General features: G+C 39.1%; 1 protein-coding gene across 1 annotated transcript in view; it reads right to left on the bottom strand.

Annotated features, from left to right (window-relative positions):
- The window catches only part of mdn1 (midasin AAA ATPase 1), a 184,099-nt gene that overhangs the window by 146,780 nt on the left and 20,663 nt on the right, over window positions 1-16,656 (bottom strand). Inside the window, exons 4-12 of the mRNA XM_048597433.1 lie at window positions 15,819-15,926; window positions 13,718-13,910; window positions 11,633-11,842; window positions 10,889-11,020; window positions 9,519-9,622; window positions 9,083-9,197; window positions 7,276-7,475; window positions 5,532-5,613; window positions 4,137-4,232 (exon numbers count right to left, since the gene is read on the bottom strand). Of these exons, the coding sequence (XP_048453390.1) occupies window positions 4,137-4,232; window positions 5,532-5,613; window positions 7,276-7,475; window positions 9,083-9,197; window positions 9,519-9,622; window positions 10,889-11,020; window positions 11,633-11,842; window positions 13,718-13,910; window positions 15,819-15,926 (1,240 nt within the window). The remainder of the gene's footprint in view (window positions 1-4,136; window positions 4,233-5,531; window positions 5,614-7,275; window positions 7,476-9,082; window positions 9,198-9,518; window positions 9,623-10,888; window positions 11,021-11,632; window positions 11,843-13,717; window positions 13,911-15,818; window positions 15,927-16,656) is intronic.

Genomic DNA, 16,656 nt, shown 5'->3' on the forward strand with positions numbered 1-16,656 from the left:
TGCAGGCATCCAGCATGGATAACTTGGTTAGACAATAATACAGTATGGCAGGAATTTGAGTCAATTTGACATGGAATCAACTGCTGGGTTTTCTTAACTTTGTTCTGAAATCAGTAGACCAAGAAGAGGATTGCCATGCACAATATAATATTAGCAATTAAGGGAAAATCTGAAGCACAGGCTTCATTTTCCCAGAATCAGTCCTTTCTGGTATGCGACTGGGCACAGAAATTGTTGCAGAATGTATTACTTACTACAGTTTACTGCACACCAGTTTCTTGTCCTTCTTAGTAACTCATCATATCCTGTATAAACTATGCTCCAAATCTAAATAGGGCAAACTGTCAATCATCTAATTCCTACTTTTATGCAAGTCCAGTTTAACTACACATTTAAAACAACATATACTTTAGAGTTTATTTAACATGGTTGATCTCAGGTCCCAAAACATTTGGTTTTGTGAAACCAGAGTACAGTTTAGCAGGTACACTTCACAAACTCAGCATTTATTTTAGTCCAATTAAGCTACAACCACAGACAGCATCCCACCCAGACCCACGCCCCCAAACCTGTAACCCTGCATTTACTGTAGCTAATCCACCTAGCTTGCACATCGCTGGTCACTATGGGCAACTTAGCATCATCAAACCACCTAACCTACACAGCTCTGGACTGTGGGAAGAAACCGGAGCACCCAGAGGAAACCCATACAGACAAAGGGAGAACATGCAAACTCCACGTAGACGGTCGCCTGAGGCGGGAATCGAAGCAGGTCCCAGGCACTATGCGGCAGCAGTGCTAACCACTGAGCCATCGTACCAGCCCGCAAATGAACTAGGAGGAGTCAGAGACTAAGGCCAGTGGGGCAAAGAGCAAGAACAGACAGGGAGAAAAAAAAACAGAAGTTGCTGGAAAAGTTCAGCAGGTCTGGCAACATCTGCAAAGAGAAAATCAGAGTTAACATTTCAGGTTCAGTGACCCTTCCTCAGAACCTTAGGAAGGGTCACTGGACCCAAAACGTTAACTCCGATTTTCTCTTCACAGATGCTGCCAGATCTGCGGAGCTTTTCCAGCAACTTCTGTTTTTGTTCCTGATTTACAGCGTCTGCAGTTCTTTTGGTTTTTAACAGACAGAGAGACGTTACTGAGCACAGCAGGACTGGCATTCTGATGTCTATTTGTTTTAAAAGTGATACGTATGACAAGGAAGGCAGATGAACTTAAGATAAACATATCAACCAAGCTCTATAATGTTGTGGGTATTACAAAGACTTGGTTGAGGGAGGGGAAAAAAAGACTGCTAGCTTAACATTATGGGATTTAGATATTTAAACTGAGATTGACAGAGATGTGAATTGCATTACTGATAAGGGAGATGTACTGTGGGAGGACGCCTGGAAAGCTCATCAAGAAAGGCCATATGGGTAGAGTTCAGGAATAGGAAGGGTGCTTGATCGGATTGCACTACAGGCCTGCCAAAAGCCAGTGGGTGATAGAAGAACAGATATATGAACAGATTATGGAAAAAATGTGAAAACAACAGGGTTGTTGTGTTGAGTGGTTTTAACTTCCCCTATATAGACTGGGATGGTTTTTTGAAACAATAACCCGACGAGGGAAGGGGCCATACTAGATTTGGTATTGGGGAATGAGCCCAGCCAGGTGATAGAAGTTTCAGGCAGGGTAGTATTTTGGGAACACTCACCATAAGTCTGTAAGTTTTAAGTTACTTATGGATAAGAATAAGAGTAGTCCTTGGGTGAAAGTACTAAACTGGGGAAAAGGCTAACTATGACAATATTAGCCAGGAACTAGGGGAATGTAGATCAGGGGTGGCTGCTGGAGGTTAAATCCACATCTGGCATTGGTAATCTTTTAAAGACCAGTTGATTAGAGTTCAGGACCGATATGATCCTGTGAAAGAAAGGATAAGGTTGATAAGATTTGGGAGCCTTGGATGATAAGAGAAATCGTAAGCTTGTTGGAAACGAAAAAGGAGGTATATGTAAGGTTTAGGAAATTGAATCCACAAACAGCCTTCAGAGAATACAAAGATAGCAGGAAAGAACTCAAACAAGGAATTAGGAGGGCTAAAACAGACCATGAAGTGTCTTTAGCAAGCAGGATTAAGGAACATCCCAAGGCATTGCATACATACGTAAGGAGCAAGAGGATAGCTAGGGAAAGGGTAGGTCCACTCATAGGATAAAAGGAGGGAATTTATGCATGCAAGTGGAGGAAGCGGGTGAGGGCCTTAACAAATACTTTGCATAAGTATTCACAAAGGAGAAGAACATAGTGGATGGTGAGTCTCGGAAGAGGAATGTTGATATTCTAGGCATGTCAATATACAGAAGGTATCGGATATTTTGAAAAGCATTAAGGTAGACAAGTTCCCAGGTCCTGAACAGATCTAGCCCAGAATACTGAGGGAGGCAGGTGAGGAAATTGCTGGAGCCTTGCATGAAATCTTTGTATCCTCTTTAGTCACAGGAGAGGTCACAACTGACTGGAGAATAGCCGATGTTGTTCCTTTATTTGAGGAGGGCAACTGGAATAATCCAGGAAATTACAGGATGGTAAGCCTTATGTCAACAGTAGGGAAATTATTGGAGAAGATTCTTAGCATGGCACAGTGGTTAGCACTGCTGCCTCACAACACCTGGGACCAGGGTTCAATTCCACCCTCAGGTGACTGTCCTTGTGGAATTTCAGATTCTCCTAATGTCTGCGTGGGTTTCCTCCGGGTGCTCCAGTTTTCTCTCTCAGTCCAAAGATGTGCAGTTTAGGTCGATTAGCCATGCGAAATTGCCTGCAGCATCCAAGGCTGTGCAGGCTGGATAGAGTAGCCACGGGAAACAGGATTACAGGGATAGGGGTGGGTCTGGGAGGGATGCTCCACAGACAGTGGGTATGCACTTGATGAGCCAAATGGACCGATTCCACACTCTAAGGATTCTATGATTCTTAGGGACAGGATTTACTCACTTTTGGAATAAATATGGATTTATTAGCAATAGGTAGTATGATACAAAAGATGCAGAGATGGTCACATCTTACAAATTTGGCTGCGTTTTTTTAAGGAAATCACAAAGATGATCGATGAGGGCAGGGCAGAAGATGTTGTCTACATAGACTTTAGCAAGGCCTTTGACAAGATCCCTCATGACAAGCTGACCTGGTAAGATAGATACAGAACTGTCTTGGTCATAGATGACAGAGTGTAACAGTGGAAGGCTGTTTTTCTGACTGGAGATGTCTGATCAGTGCTGGGACCTCTGCTGCTTGTCATGTATATGAAAATGATTTGTATGAGAATGTAGGTGGTCTGATAAGTAAGTTTGCGGATGACACAAAGATTGAGAGAGCTGCAGATAGCGAGAAGGATTGCCAGGAGATACAGCAGGATAAAAACAGGCTGAGAATTGGGTGGAGAAATGGCAGATGGAGTTTAATCCAGACAAATGTGAGGTCATGCATTCTGGAAGATCTGATGTAAGAGGTAAGCATGCAGTAAATGGCAAAACCCTTAGTAGCATCACATAGAGGGTTCTCGGTGTACAGGTCCACAATTCTCTGTAAGTGGCAGTACAAGTGGATAAGGTGGTCAAAAGAGGCCTGTGACATACTTGCCTTCATCATTCGGGGCATAGAGTATAAAAATTGGCAAGTTATATTGCAGCTATGTAGAACTTTAGTTAGGCCACATTTGGAATATTGTGTACAGCTGTGGTCAAAATATCCTGTCTCTAACATATTCCACTGTTTCAGAAACTGCCCAAATAAAAGGTAATGCTCCAGCCACTACCAAAGAAACTACTTAAGGATACTTTCAAAGCCAAATTAAAATTCTATTGTTTAAAGCTACATATACAGATGAACAAGTGTTGTTGTTGTTACAATACGCATGGAACAAAATTAATTGCTCATTTGCAGAACTAGTGCAGATGTTACAGGTCAAAAGGGGCTAATTCTGCTCTGTAACAATTCTGTAATTTTGCCAGTGAGTGAAATTAGGATGCATCTCTCCGAAATTAAGGGGAAAAACGTGGGTTATAAAGAAACATGTCATTACCTGTTAATCCTATACGTGACATTATCAGGGATAAGAAATCCTGCACAAAAGGAATCCATACCTTTTCTTTTGAAATGTTTAGCTTGCTTCCAATTATTTCGGCCATTTTCTTCCTGCTCCCCCGTTTGGACATCATAGCTGTGAAACAATCCAGCGCCTGTAAAACAAGTCACGATAAGTGCTCAAGAATGTTCCAAAATATGCCCGTCTACAGTCACTTTATGCTGTCAATATTTTAAGCCCAAATAGCTTCATGTTTCCCAAACAATACAGCAGAAACAGTTAACATATTGCTGCTATGAAATCACCAACAAACTCGCAGAACCCTATGTAGTAGATTTACTTTAAAAACACATGGAAGAGACTAAATAATAAGAAATAAGGAGGGTTATTCAGCACATTGATTCATCCTCACAGAGAGCCACCCATTCCCATTTTCTCATTCAACTTCTTAATAAAAGACCACATGCCTTTTGTGTCCATTGCACCAACTGGAATTCAGTGCACTTTTTGATGAGAAAGATCGGTTCTAAATTTAGAAGTTATTAATTAGTATGTGTTTCTTTTCCCCTCACCTCTTGCAGTTTCATTTTAACGTAATAGCCTAATTTATGTTTCCCCTTCAGATAACCATTCTCAGTTTCCAAAACACCATCTATCACACATCATTTCAAAGTTGAAAATTCTAAGTTGTTCCAATCTATTACGAATAGTTGGGCAGGCATAACATATGTATTATTCATTATTTTGTGATCATCGTCAGTATTAAGCTCATGTACATAGTCACTCATGGCACACAAGTGTTCATGGCTGGCCAGTATTTATTGGCCATCCCTAGTTGCCCTTGATATGCTGTAGGTAGACCCACAATGCCATTGGCGGGGGGATTCCAAGATTTTATTCCAATGACACGGAAGAATTGGCAATATATTTCCAAGTCAGGGTCACGAGTGGCTTAAAGGGAAGCTTGCAGGTGGTAATGAAGCTATGTATCTCCTGCTTTTGTCCTTCTAGATAGATGTGGTCTTGGTTTTGGAAAGGTCATGGGTTTCATTTCATTGATATAAGAACGTATATTTCACCCAAAACCACCCCCAAAAGAAAAATAAAATCAGTGACTAGTTCCTTCAAATTATGATAATTCATGAAAAATATCAAGTAACTGCAAAATCTAGGAGCCAAACAAATGTATTGTATAGATTCAAACAGAAGCAGGGGTAAATAAAAAAAAAATACAAAAAAAAAGAATAGTGGTTGCTGGAAATCAGAAATAAAAACAAAAGCAGTTTAAATAATTAGGAGGTCAGGTTGCATCAGTTGATGTTTCAGGCTGATGTCTTTCATCAGAACAGGCAGTAATACATAGTAGACCCTGGTCCAGGTTATATTGTGTAAAAAAAAAGGTCTAGCTCTATCTTTCACATAACTAACGGTTAAAAATTCACCCTCTCCTTACCTCCTGAAAGATGTGGAGAGCTGTAGAAGAGGAAGTGCAATCAAAATGATCAATGATGCGTTCACACCATTTTAATAAATCTCTAAAGCAGGAAATAAAAGCAAAAGAGTTTAATGTAACATGGTAGAGTATGCACTAAACTAATGATCTATAGTTATCATAAACATCACTATTAACCATACAGATTGAGCTGGAGACTTACTTTGACTGATATATTAGACTTTGTCAAATATAACCTGCCTTTGTAACACAGACCCTAGCCCTACATTCATTCAAAAAATATTTAGGACTTGTTGCTAAGGGTAAAGGTATATATATGGAGTGATTAAAATAATGTAATATCATTTTGGAAGCTGGATGCTAAAGTAGAGGAAAACTGATTTTTGTTGTCATTCTGTAGAACACAGTTATCTTAATAAGTCTTTTTTCAAGTTTCAGTTCAGAAGTGTCATATCAGCAGAAAGGCAGTTAGTTTGCAAACTCCTCACAATGGAAAGAATTCTTTAGGTTTCCAGCAGTCCAAGCAGAAGGGCTGGAAAAGAACCTGAGTTTCTCTTCAGATTTAGTGGAAAGAATCAATGACTTAGTCTGTAGCTTTGTGTCTTAGGGAGAAATAATAATGAAAAGAATCACATATGGCAAAATGTGCAGAAAGCTAAAAGGAATCACCTGCAACCTCATCAGCTAAGAAAGCAAAGAGTCAACACATGAGAGAGTCTTCAATGGGGTTGAATATCTGTAAAGGGTGTTGTTGGGAAAAGAACCGAGTCTTGTTTTTACTGTTTGTGTTAAGATCTTTCAAATTTGTCTTAAGCTTTTTCTTCCCCTCCCTTCATATAAAAATGGTTTTCCATTCCTTTGTTAAAAGAACACTAGCAGCTTTATGCGATTGTGTTCAGTGCCCACTGTAACCAAACTGCAGAGAAATAAACTAAAAAGATTTTTCCAGTTTTCACGTGGAATCAGTCTTGTCCAGTATTATCATCAGTTGTCATCATTATACATGGCACAATGATCAAACATCAGATGCAGTCTTAATTTCTGCAGTTACATTTTACATTTGGGAACTTTTATTTCATGATTCATTGATATCAAGAGAAAACATGACAAACTGTATTTTAAACAATGGCCTGCGCTCTGGACTGCATTGTCTGAAAAGATGGTTACGTTTCAAAACTGGACTGGATAGGAAATTTGAAAAAAAAGGAACAATGTTCGGAGTTATCTTAGAATTACAATGGTAGCGGAAGTGACCATTCAGCTCACTGTGTCTGCACTGGCTCATTAGCTTTTTGGCTTACTGCCAATTTCCTGGCTTTTCCCAATAATCCTGCACACTGTTATTCAAATCATCCAATGCCATTGTGACTGCCTCAATTGAATCTGCCTCCACCAAACTTCAAGGCTGCGCATTCCAGATCATAACCGTAAAAATAAAATTGCTATAGACGTGCGAGAACCATTAGAGAGACAACTGGTGGTGACTTTAACCTGAGGGTCACCACACTAGCTCACTCTGCATTGCAACCGTCCATCCAAGCTCACTGATACCCCTTCCAGTAATTGATGAGCCGGGGTGGGATCACCGTGCAATGCTCTCAGTCAAGGAAATTAAAGGAAGGGATAAAACAGAATGATTGAAATTTCCACCTTTATAACAAAAGCTCACTCTTCAATGTTGCTGCAATCACCATACACTATCAGAATAGAACACAAGTCACGACTGATAACAAGTGTTGCCAACCTTAAAGATAATCCTCTTCCCTCAAGGCACAAGTCTTTATCATCAGTTTTTGTTTCACATTCAACAGGTGGTTGTTTGTTTTCATGATTTCCATCCATGGTGACCTGTGACCCTTGATGTTTCGTGCCAGTCAGTTGGCAATAAATATCCAAAAGACGATCTATTACTATTTCTAGACTTGGATACCGATTTAGTAAAACCTGTAAGCAAGTTTCAAATTATAAACATTGAAAGAGTACGATATTCAAACAAACATTCTTCAAAACATGTGCTTTGCTTCCCTTTATTCCCTTCTGCAATGAAGATATCTGGTGATCTTCAGCTTTGCCATAAATCAATAGTACAATTCAAATTACTTCACAGAAATATGCCTGATATCCAGATGTCTTCTCCAATGAAAACAGAATCTAGCCCAGGACAATATACTTCAACAGATTTAACATCGGAAACAACTAAATAGCAATCAGAAAAACACAACACAACAAATAGGGAAAAAGATTTGCTCCATCTTGTCCTGAAGTCTCTACAGATGTGCTCGGGCCTACTTTTAGAGTCATAGCATCAGAGAGATGTACAGTATGGAAACAGACCCTTCGGTCCAACTTGTCCATACCGACCAGATATCCTAAATAAATTTTGCCTTATTGCCAGCACTTGGCCCATATCCCTCTAAACTGTTCCTATTCATATACCCATCCGGATGCCTTTTACACATTGTCATTGTACCAGCCTCCATTACTTCTTCTGGCAGTTCATTCCATACACGCACAACCCTCTGCATGAAAACATTGCCCCTTAAGTCCTTTTTAAATCTGTCCCCTCTCACCTTAAACCTATGCCCTCTAGTTTTTGACACCCCCATCTCAAGGAAGAGACCTTGTCTATTTACCCTATTCATGCTCCTCATAATTTTATAAACCTCTATAAGGTCACCCCTCAACCTCCAACGCTCAAGGAAAATAGCCCCAGCCTATTCAGCCTTTCCTTATAGTTCCAACCCTCCAACATCTTTGTAAATCTTTTCTGAACCCTTTCTAGTTTCACAACATTTGTGAAGATTTCTTTTATCCCTTTCCTCACTTCCTTTCATGAGCTTATATTTTAAAATATCTGCTCATGGGTTGTCAGCATTGTTAATCCTGAATCTCCCTTAAAAATTGATGAACCCTTATTGTGACAGAAAAGGGTCTTCATATTTTTGTATGAGTTTCAGCATTGAATGTACTCAAGTTAAAGAAAAAGAGAGTTGAGGCAACAATGAGCTAACTGTATTAAGCTGGCAGGTTTTGATAAAAACTGCACATCTCAATTGGAACAAAGAATTGAAATTATTAGTATTTTCTCAAACTGGAGAAAAAAGGTCACAGTTAGTTTATACAGGGTCCACTCCTATTTTCTGGAATTTACTTGCATAGTTTTGGGTACAGATAGCAAGGTATCAATGTGCTGGAGACAATGTCAGGCTTTAGGAAACAACAAGGAAAATTGTATAAACGAGTAAATTTGTGCAAAGATTCCAGAAGATGACATTGTCAGAATGAGTAAACATTGACTAAAGTTTAGTATGAAGTATGAAGTGATTCATTTTCAGAAGGAAGCTAGTGATGGAATTTCAATCACGCATGGTATAATAGAACTTAAAAGAAGTACAACGAAGTTTTGAGAATTACTCCAACAATTTTGGTGTCAGTAACAGAATAAGGGTACGACTGTGCTTTTTGTGGGGTAGTGAGTGTTCAAGTTGAGAGAAGGGCATTATTTATAGAACCAAAGCAGTAAGCATCTTATTAACGTAAGACAGATTCACCTCCTTTAGTTCTGCTTTGTTCATGCTGTCCAATTGGATTTTGGTCCAGAGCTTATCAAGCAAAGTTGCATGGCTGCTTTGTTGTCTATACCAACCAACGCTGCTGCTGAACAATCTATTAAGGAAAGGTTACATATAAACTCAATGACTTGCAGCTGAAGGAAAAAAAAAACAGCATCTAGCACAAACTTAATTTCTGTTATGAAATATCCTTCCAAAAGGCAGTTTCTCTTCAGCAATAAATCACAGTAATTCACTTTTGCTTCCTCCCAATTCAATCAAGTCAATGGAGCTTGACAGTGAACCAGAAAGTTCAACTGGTTGAAAATATTTCCATTATATTTTATTTTACTCTTTGACACCTTTTTTTTTTTAAAACTGCTAATATACTAGACATCCCCAAACAATTAAGATAATTTCAAATGAGGTGACCAACCTCCGAGTGGCAAAAAACTGGAATCCAGGTGCTGCCTTAATGCAATCGCCATGACCAGGGATCAGAAGTTCACCAGTTTCCAGGAGAGGTATCAGCACTGATATCTGCAATGTAAAAGACATTACAACAGTCAAAAGACTGAAGAAAACTAAAATATCTACGCAAATATGCAACTAAATAGTATCTGAAGTTAGGTATTCATCTGTCAGCTTTAACAATTTTGCATTCAATCACTAAAAGAGTGGATAAGGTCAACGCAACTTTCAATAAATTACCTGCAAATTTTGGCAAGTTGTTATAGAAACTTGTACCAATATGTTGTACTTGTTTTGTTGAATTCAAGTTGAAAATAAAAATCATATCAAAAATAATAACTGATTTAGAATAAGCTTGATTTAAGCTTTGGGCTCCAAACTATCCAGGTCACAGCCATGAGGCAGCTCAAATGTCCCGGGAAGACTAGAAATACCCACACTTAAATAACCCAAAATGAGACAAAGGCCTCACAATGATTCTGCACAAAAAGCAAAATCAATAATTGGAGGCCAATTAACTCAGTTGGCCAGAGTGTGGTGCAGAATAATGCTGACAGTGTAGGTACAGTCCCTGTACTGCCCACAAAGCTAGAGTGCCTGCCTCCACAACTCAGTGATATCATGCCAGAAATCATGATTAACAACCCTCAGTTGATAAGGGCACTACGTGAAGAGCAATCTATTTTGATTTGTGTTCCTCAACTTGTTTCACACTTGCTGGCAAAATTACAAACCAATCTGCAAAAATTTATAGCAACATTGTGGTTCTGGCTGCCTGAGCCCCCTGTCATTGGGAAATTAACAGTAACTGGAACAGGATAAAGCCAACATAAATCTGAAGTTTAAATTCACTGGGTAATTATTGCACATATGTCAGGATTTATTTGGGTCACAAAGAACGTCTGTGACTGGAATAATTCAACACTCCTTTTAATGGAAGATTTCAGGTCAATGAAGTCCATTCTGAACGCAAGTGCCTTCATTTGTACAGTAAATAACCTAGGCACCGTGGCCTTGCATTGCACACCATGAATTAGACGAACTTATATTTATCAAAACTTTACATTTGTGTTAAACCATGTTAAATGCTTCAAGGAGATAGCAAGAACTGCAGATGCTGGAGTCAGAGTCAAAACAGCGTGCAGCTGGAGGAACACAGCAGATCAGGCAGCATTACTGGAGCAGGAAAGTCGATGTTGCGGGTTTACACCCTTTGTCAGAGCTCATCGTGATGAACGGTGTAAACCCGAAACATCGACTTTCCTGCTCCTCTGATGCTGCCTGACCTGCTGTGTTCCTCCAGCTCCACACTAAATGCTTCAAGAGGCTACATACCACATCTAAAGGTGCATGATCAATGTCCTCTAAGAGGAGCCAATAGCCATTGGTTACTGCTTGAGTCAAGGATCCCGGCTGCCAAACAAACTCCCCTGGAACATCTGCACAGCGATACATTCCCAGCAACATCTAAAACATACAAACACATCAGCACTTCAGAATTTAAGCAATTCATGATTCTTCAAAGAAGTAACTTCCCCGCCCCTCCAAAAAGTTAGCTCATTAGGTTTGGATTACATAGGAGGAGAAAACACACAGTGACATACACATTTGGGAAGAAAAATTCAAGTGCAACTTTGTGGCACTATCTGGAGATAGGCAAGAAGAGATTCCCATTCTAAGTAGATGGGAGGAAGTCAGTTATTGCTGCCAATTGCATAGTTGTTTTGCAAGGTAAGGGCAAAGGTAGCAAGCAACATGACAGGGGCAAAAGGGAAGCAGAGGCAAATAATCTGCAGTATTACTGGAATTCCTAATCCCAGTTGGTGGGAACTGTTGTAGCCACCAAGGACTACTTGCTCTTAGCTGGGAACATAATTTCATTTAAATTGAAAAAAGAAGTTGAAACAATACTAAAGCATTGAACTATGTTGCAAGATATAATTGAACATGTGAATTCCTATAAAATGGGATGCTCATTTCAGCCAAGCAAAAAAAAATGGGGAGAAAAGGATGGCGTCAATGAAAGCCCCAGGAACAGAAACAAAATCCACTGCTACCCTCTTTTCATTGAAATCTTACCTTGCTATCAGTCTGGTCTCCAAGTTGTACTTTGAGGAAATCAGGTGGCTTCTGTCGACCCGTGAGTGCTGCTAAATATTCTACTAAAGTCGTTTTACCACAGCCAATTGGTCCTTCCAGCAGTACAGCATTCTGGGATGCAACTGCCATAGCCAAGCTCTGCAGATAATTGTAGGTGGAGGCTACTAACACAAGAGGCTGACCGATGAACTAAGAGGGGGAAAACAAAAATAAATCAAAAACAACAGCTTTGCAAGAACATAAAGATTTAATTACAAATTAGTCAGAGTTTACCAGTAGACATGGGGTTGCAGTGCCAACTTGCTGCACCAACAATGGTCTAAGCTCAAAATTAGAAAGTATTATTTTAGAAAGTCCAGACTCAAACGTCATTGCCACGGAAGAAATTTTGATATCTTTCATGAACATTAAAATTACCTAGTTGTACAAAAATGTCAATTTACATAAATGTATATTTAAGTCCCTCTATAAGCAGGCCACAATTAAAATCAAAGTGTGGATTAGTAATCTGCAGGACTAAATAGAATTACAAGTAAAATTTACATTTTTTAATTAGTTTCTGCATGACAACTATAAAATTCTGTGCAGTACAGAACTGAAGTTTAATGTGACAATGGGAGACTAGTGGCGTACAAAAATGAGCTGTACAGTGTATAGTTTGGCTTTAGAGGGCGCTCATCTTATTTATATAGTTTGAGAGCTAAATGCAGTCAATACCTGAGCAGTGTGGAACCTCATAAAAGTGAGCTTGTTTGCAGAAAATACTTCTAATTGCTTTTTTCTTTATTAATAGGATGAGGGCGTTGCTGGCCAGGCAGCATTTATTGCCCATCCCTAATTGCCCAGAGGACAGTTAAGAATCAACCACATTGCTGTGGGTCTGGAGTCACATGTAGGCCAGACCAGGTAAGGATGGCAGTTTCCATCCCTAAAGGACATTAGTGAACCAGATGGGTTTTTCCGACAATAAATAATGGATTCATGGTAATCGTTAGATTCTTAATTACAGATTTCCATTTTTGAATTCAAATTCCTGCTTCTGCTATGGCTGAACCTGGGTCCCCAGAACATTACCTAGGTCTCTGGATTAACAGTCAAGCGACAATTCCACTGGGCCAATCCCTCCCCATTTGCATCATGGTTCTCAGCTTGAGGAACAGCTCAGCGGTATGGATGGGCAACGAGTGCTGGTCTTACCAACAATACTCGCATCAAATGAAAGAATGAAAATCTTGAAGATGACCACATAGAGCAAGACAGAACTGATGTACTGAAATGGCAGTAATGGGTAATTAAATAGTCATGGGAAAGAGGCAAATTTTCAGGATCACTTGTCCCTTCAATCTTCAAATCTAGGACAGTTAGAAAATGCAAAAGACAGATCTTTTGCAATTAAAAAGAACAGAGATTCATTAAGGATCACTCAAAAAACTAACACAGCTATTAGAAAACTGCCAAAAACGCAACTCTCCTTGTAGAATGGGGAGTTCAGAAGAAACTGCTTAAGCCAAGTGGTGAGATGTGGAACTCGGAGCAGGAGTGATTGAGGCGAATAGTATCGATACATTTAAGGAAAAGCTAGTTAAGTATGAAGGAAAATGGGTATAGACAGCTACGATGATTGATTTAGCAAGGCAAAATGGGAGGAAGCTCAGGCGGAATATAAACTGGTTGGGCTGAATGACCTGTTTCTGTGATTACATTGACAAATATACAATGTCATTCTAAAATAAACAATATTCAAAGTTGGATTTAAAAGATGAGAGAATACAACAAAACAAAAAAGGAGAAGCAAAAATGAATGAATGATCACTGGACTCTGCTAGTACGCGTCAGTACTACATTTGACTATTGACCAACAAAGCTGACTTTGAGATCCTGAATGCACACAAATAGTGGCTACTGGAATCACCAAGCCTGCAGAAAAAAAAAGTAAATTTAATAACTTGAAGATGAGCGCAGTGCCCCTCTGATAATGTTAACCATTGTTTTGTATACATCGGCATCATGAAAGATATCAAAACCATTTTCTTGAAATATACCATTCTAAAATAAACATGCAACCTGGTCTTGATGAATGAGTTGTTTCTGTGGTAACACTACTCCGCATACAGCCACAACATTCTCGGATAAATCTCCAGACATTATGTGCCCTTGTGTATATTTTAATTGTTTTGTTTTCTGCCACAGTGCAGTCTTCGAATTTGCCAGTATCAAAGCCTTCTCCACATTGAGACACAGAGCTTCTTCCAACAACCTATGAAGTAAAATACATTTTTATTTAAAAGTAGTTAACTGCAGATCACAAATCCAAGCTTCACATCAGTATGAGTATTAAATCACTAACATAAAAATGAAATTGTTCTAAATTGGAATCGTATTCTACATTGCAATGGCACTGCAAATATTTGAACCATATTTACGTTGAATGCATGTCGCAAATTCATCTATCATCCTTTGGTAGAAACACCTTCAGCATTATTTTTACCTTGATATTCTATCCTCAGAAAATCACAGATTAAACACACAGCACAGAATAAGCTACTAACTACATTATGTTCTCCCACTACATACGACAGAGAAGCTACTGTCACTCCAGATTAGCTACAAGTCTCAATGAGACCACAACTTTCATTAATCGTAGTCTGTTAAAATGGACAATTGTCCCCTTCCATCTACCACTATGGTTTGGTTTTGCAATGAATAAGCAATTTGCATCAAGGCTGCCCAACAAAAATCATTTAATATACAAATTTCAAATAAATGGTGAAACTGAAATTGTTAAGAATATTCACCCAGTAGTACAAAACTGGATAATGGCTGGCAAACAAAAAGAAATGCTGCAAAAGAGTTTTTGGATTTGCACTCATCAAGACAGAAACAAGAATACCTAGCTTAAAGGGAAGCAACAAATTTTACTACACGAAAAAGAAAGAGTGCTGATTGCTTGGCAAGACGACTCTAATTTGCTGAGACGTTGCCACATTGAACGTATCAGAACTAACGACACACGAGCTTTTTAGTTCAGAACAGGAAATTGCCTGGGCACACTGCTTTTTCCTGTAGAATGCAGGGACCTGCACATGAATATGTCGTTTCTTGCAAGAGCAAATGAATGGCATTGTGAATCTGACCCAAGATGATTGTTGGCGTAATTCTTAGCAGATATTATTCAGCATTTGCCGTCTAATAGCAGAACCATATCTAATATTAGGTGTTGTGTTGTGGGTTTTGCAAGCAGAGACTGGTTTGAGTACAGTCAGTACTCTCTCTGTTGCAAACACCTGAAGGAAGGTGTTGTTTGATACAATATGCCAGTTGTCAGGCTATACAGCGCAAGTAACTGGTATCACACACACAGAAATTCACATACCACATCACTCTATGACAAGCAGAACATTTTTTTGTCAAGATAGCACCCCACTCATGGAAACTGTCTCCTGCGTTGCTCGGCATAGTTGCAATGTAAATCAGCTAGCTTCACCTATTGCTCAAATTTGTTAGGTAGTCAAAAAATTAAAGATCCGTGCTTCAAGTGAACAGGCTAATAATCAAGCCCCGTGTTCATTAATATAAATTGGTAGCACCAATTATTACCAGCTTGTACTCCTGTGACTACATAATAACTTCAGCACAAAACAGTCTTTTGTTGAACACAGAGCTTTGGAAAGTGCATGGCTAAAAGTCAGAAAAGTCTGAGTTAACAAGACCACAAAAATTATTAGGCCAAAACTGGTGGTACAAACAACACAGCACGGCTACTTTCTGACATGGACAGGAAAAAAAAATGTCAATGACTCATCAAGTTCAAAACAAAAAGTAAAAACCTTTCAAGTAATTTTTTTTCAACTAACTCCTCAAAAAGCTTCTTATAAGAACACTTCCGGAAGACCAGTAAGGATTTGCAAATTGTTTCAAAATTAATACAAGTATGATCTACCTTCAGGCTTGTTTTTACATCTGATTTGTGGAACATGCATCTTACATGGATCTGCATTACATACAAGCTGTGGTCATTCTGCTTCCAGCTGGGTCTTGGGCACTGAAGAACCAATTTCATTACGTATATTTTTGGGTTATGTTAATTAAATACACCACTGACTGTCACACAACTAAGCATGCATCCTTCAGTTTAGTCAACTTAACACTGATGTGAGAAACTTACTGGAGTCTAAAAGTTGTCAGTTCTTCTGCAGTGAGAATTTTCTTGAAGAAATGGTTCTTTTGTTCATCATTCATGTTTGTTACAACAGCAAGACACCTAGCAGTGTACCTGAAAGAAAAGAAATATGGTTTAAGTACAGTATTCCAGGAGACAAATGCCACAGGGACCAGACAGGAATAAGGTTTATCACTTGGTGACAAGACAAAATAGTTCTGCAGACATAAGGTACAATTCCTCCTTTCACTTCAGATACAAAGCTCAACTATTGTGCAATTTAAAATCCAAAAGTACAAAATAGATTCAAATCAATTAAAAAGCCACAAAACAAAGACAGTATTTCATCAGAGGTTAAAACGCATTAAAAAGGATGCTGCAGAGATATGATTGGAGAGTGGTTATCACGTGTTTTGTTTTTGGTGAGTCAATGTAAACCACCTTCGCATTCAAGCACTTGTGTCAGAAAGTATTTGCACGGTTGCATGAGCTTCACAATTTTCCACTTCCTTACATTAGACTAGTGAGATTGCCAATTGGTGCTAAACTCAGGAAGTGGGGAGCATGTTGCGCCATGGAACCACTGTCCACCGGGAATTTCATTAAACCTCTACTGGAGCCAGCCAACAGATATGCATCCAGTTATCCTGGTTTAAATTTAAACCGCAAACATAGATGTGCAAGTCCATGTGAACAAGTCAAGTGAAGTGATTGACTTCTCAGAGTTCTCTGACATCCCCTAAGAGCAAAAAGCGACTGACTCATCTCAGAGAAGTTTAAACAAATCAATTCAGGCAAGCAGTCTCCTCTATTTCTAGGAAAACATTTTGCTTTACGTCTCTTG

This window comes from Rhincodon typus, chromosome 5 (assembly GCF_021869965.1).
Source record: "Rhincodon typus isolate 14 chromosome 5, sRhiTyp1.1, whole genome shotgun sequence".
Classification (NCBI taxonomy): domain Eukaryota; kingdom Metazoa; phylum Chordata; class Chondrichthyes; order Orectolobiformes; family Rhincodontidae; genus Rhincodon; species Rhincodon typus.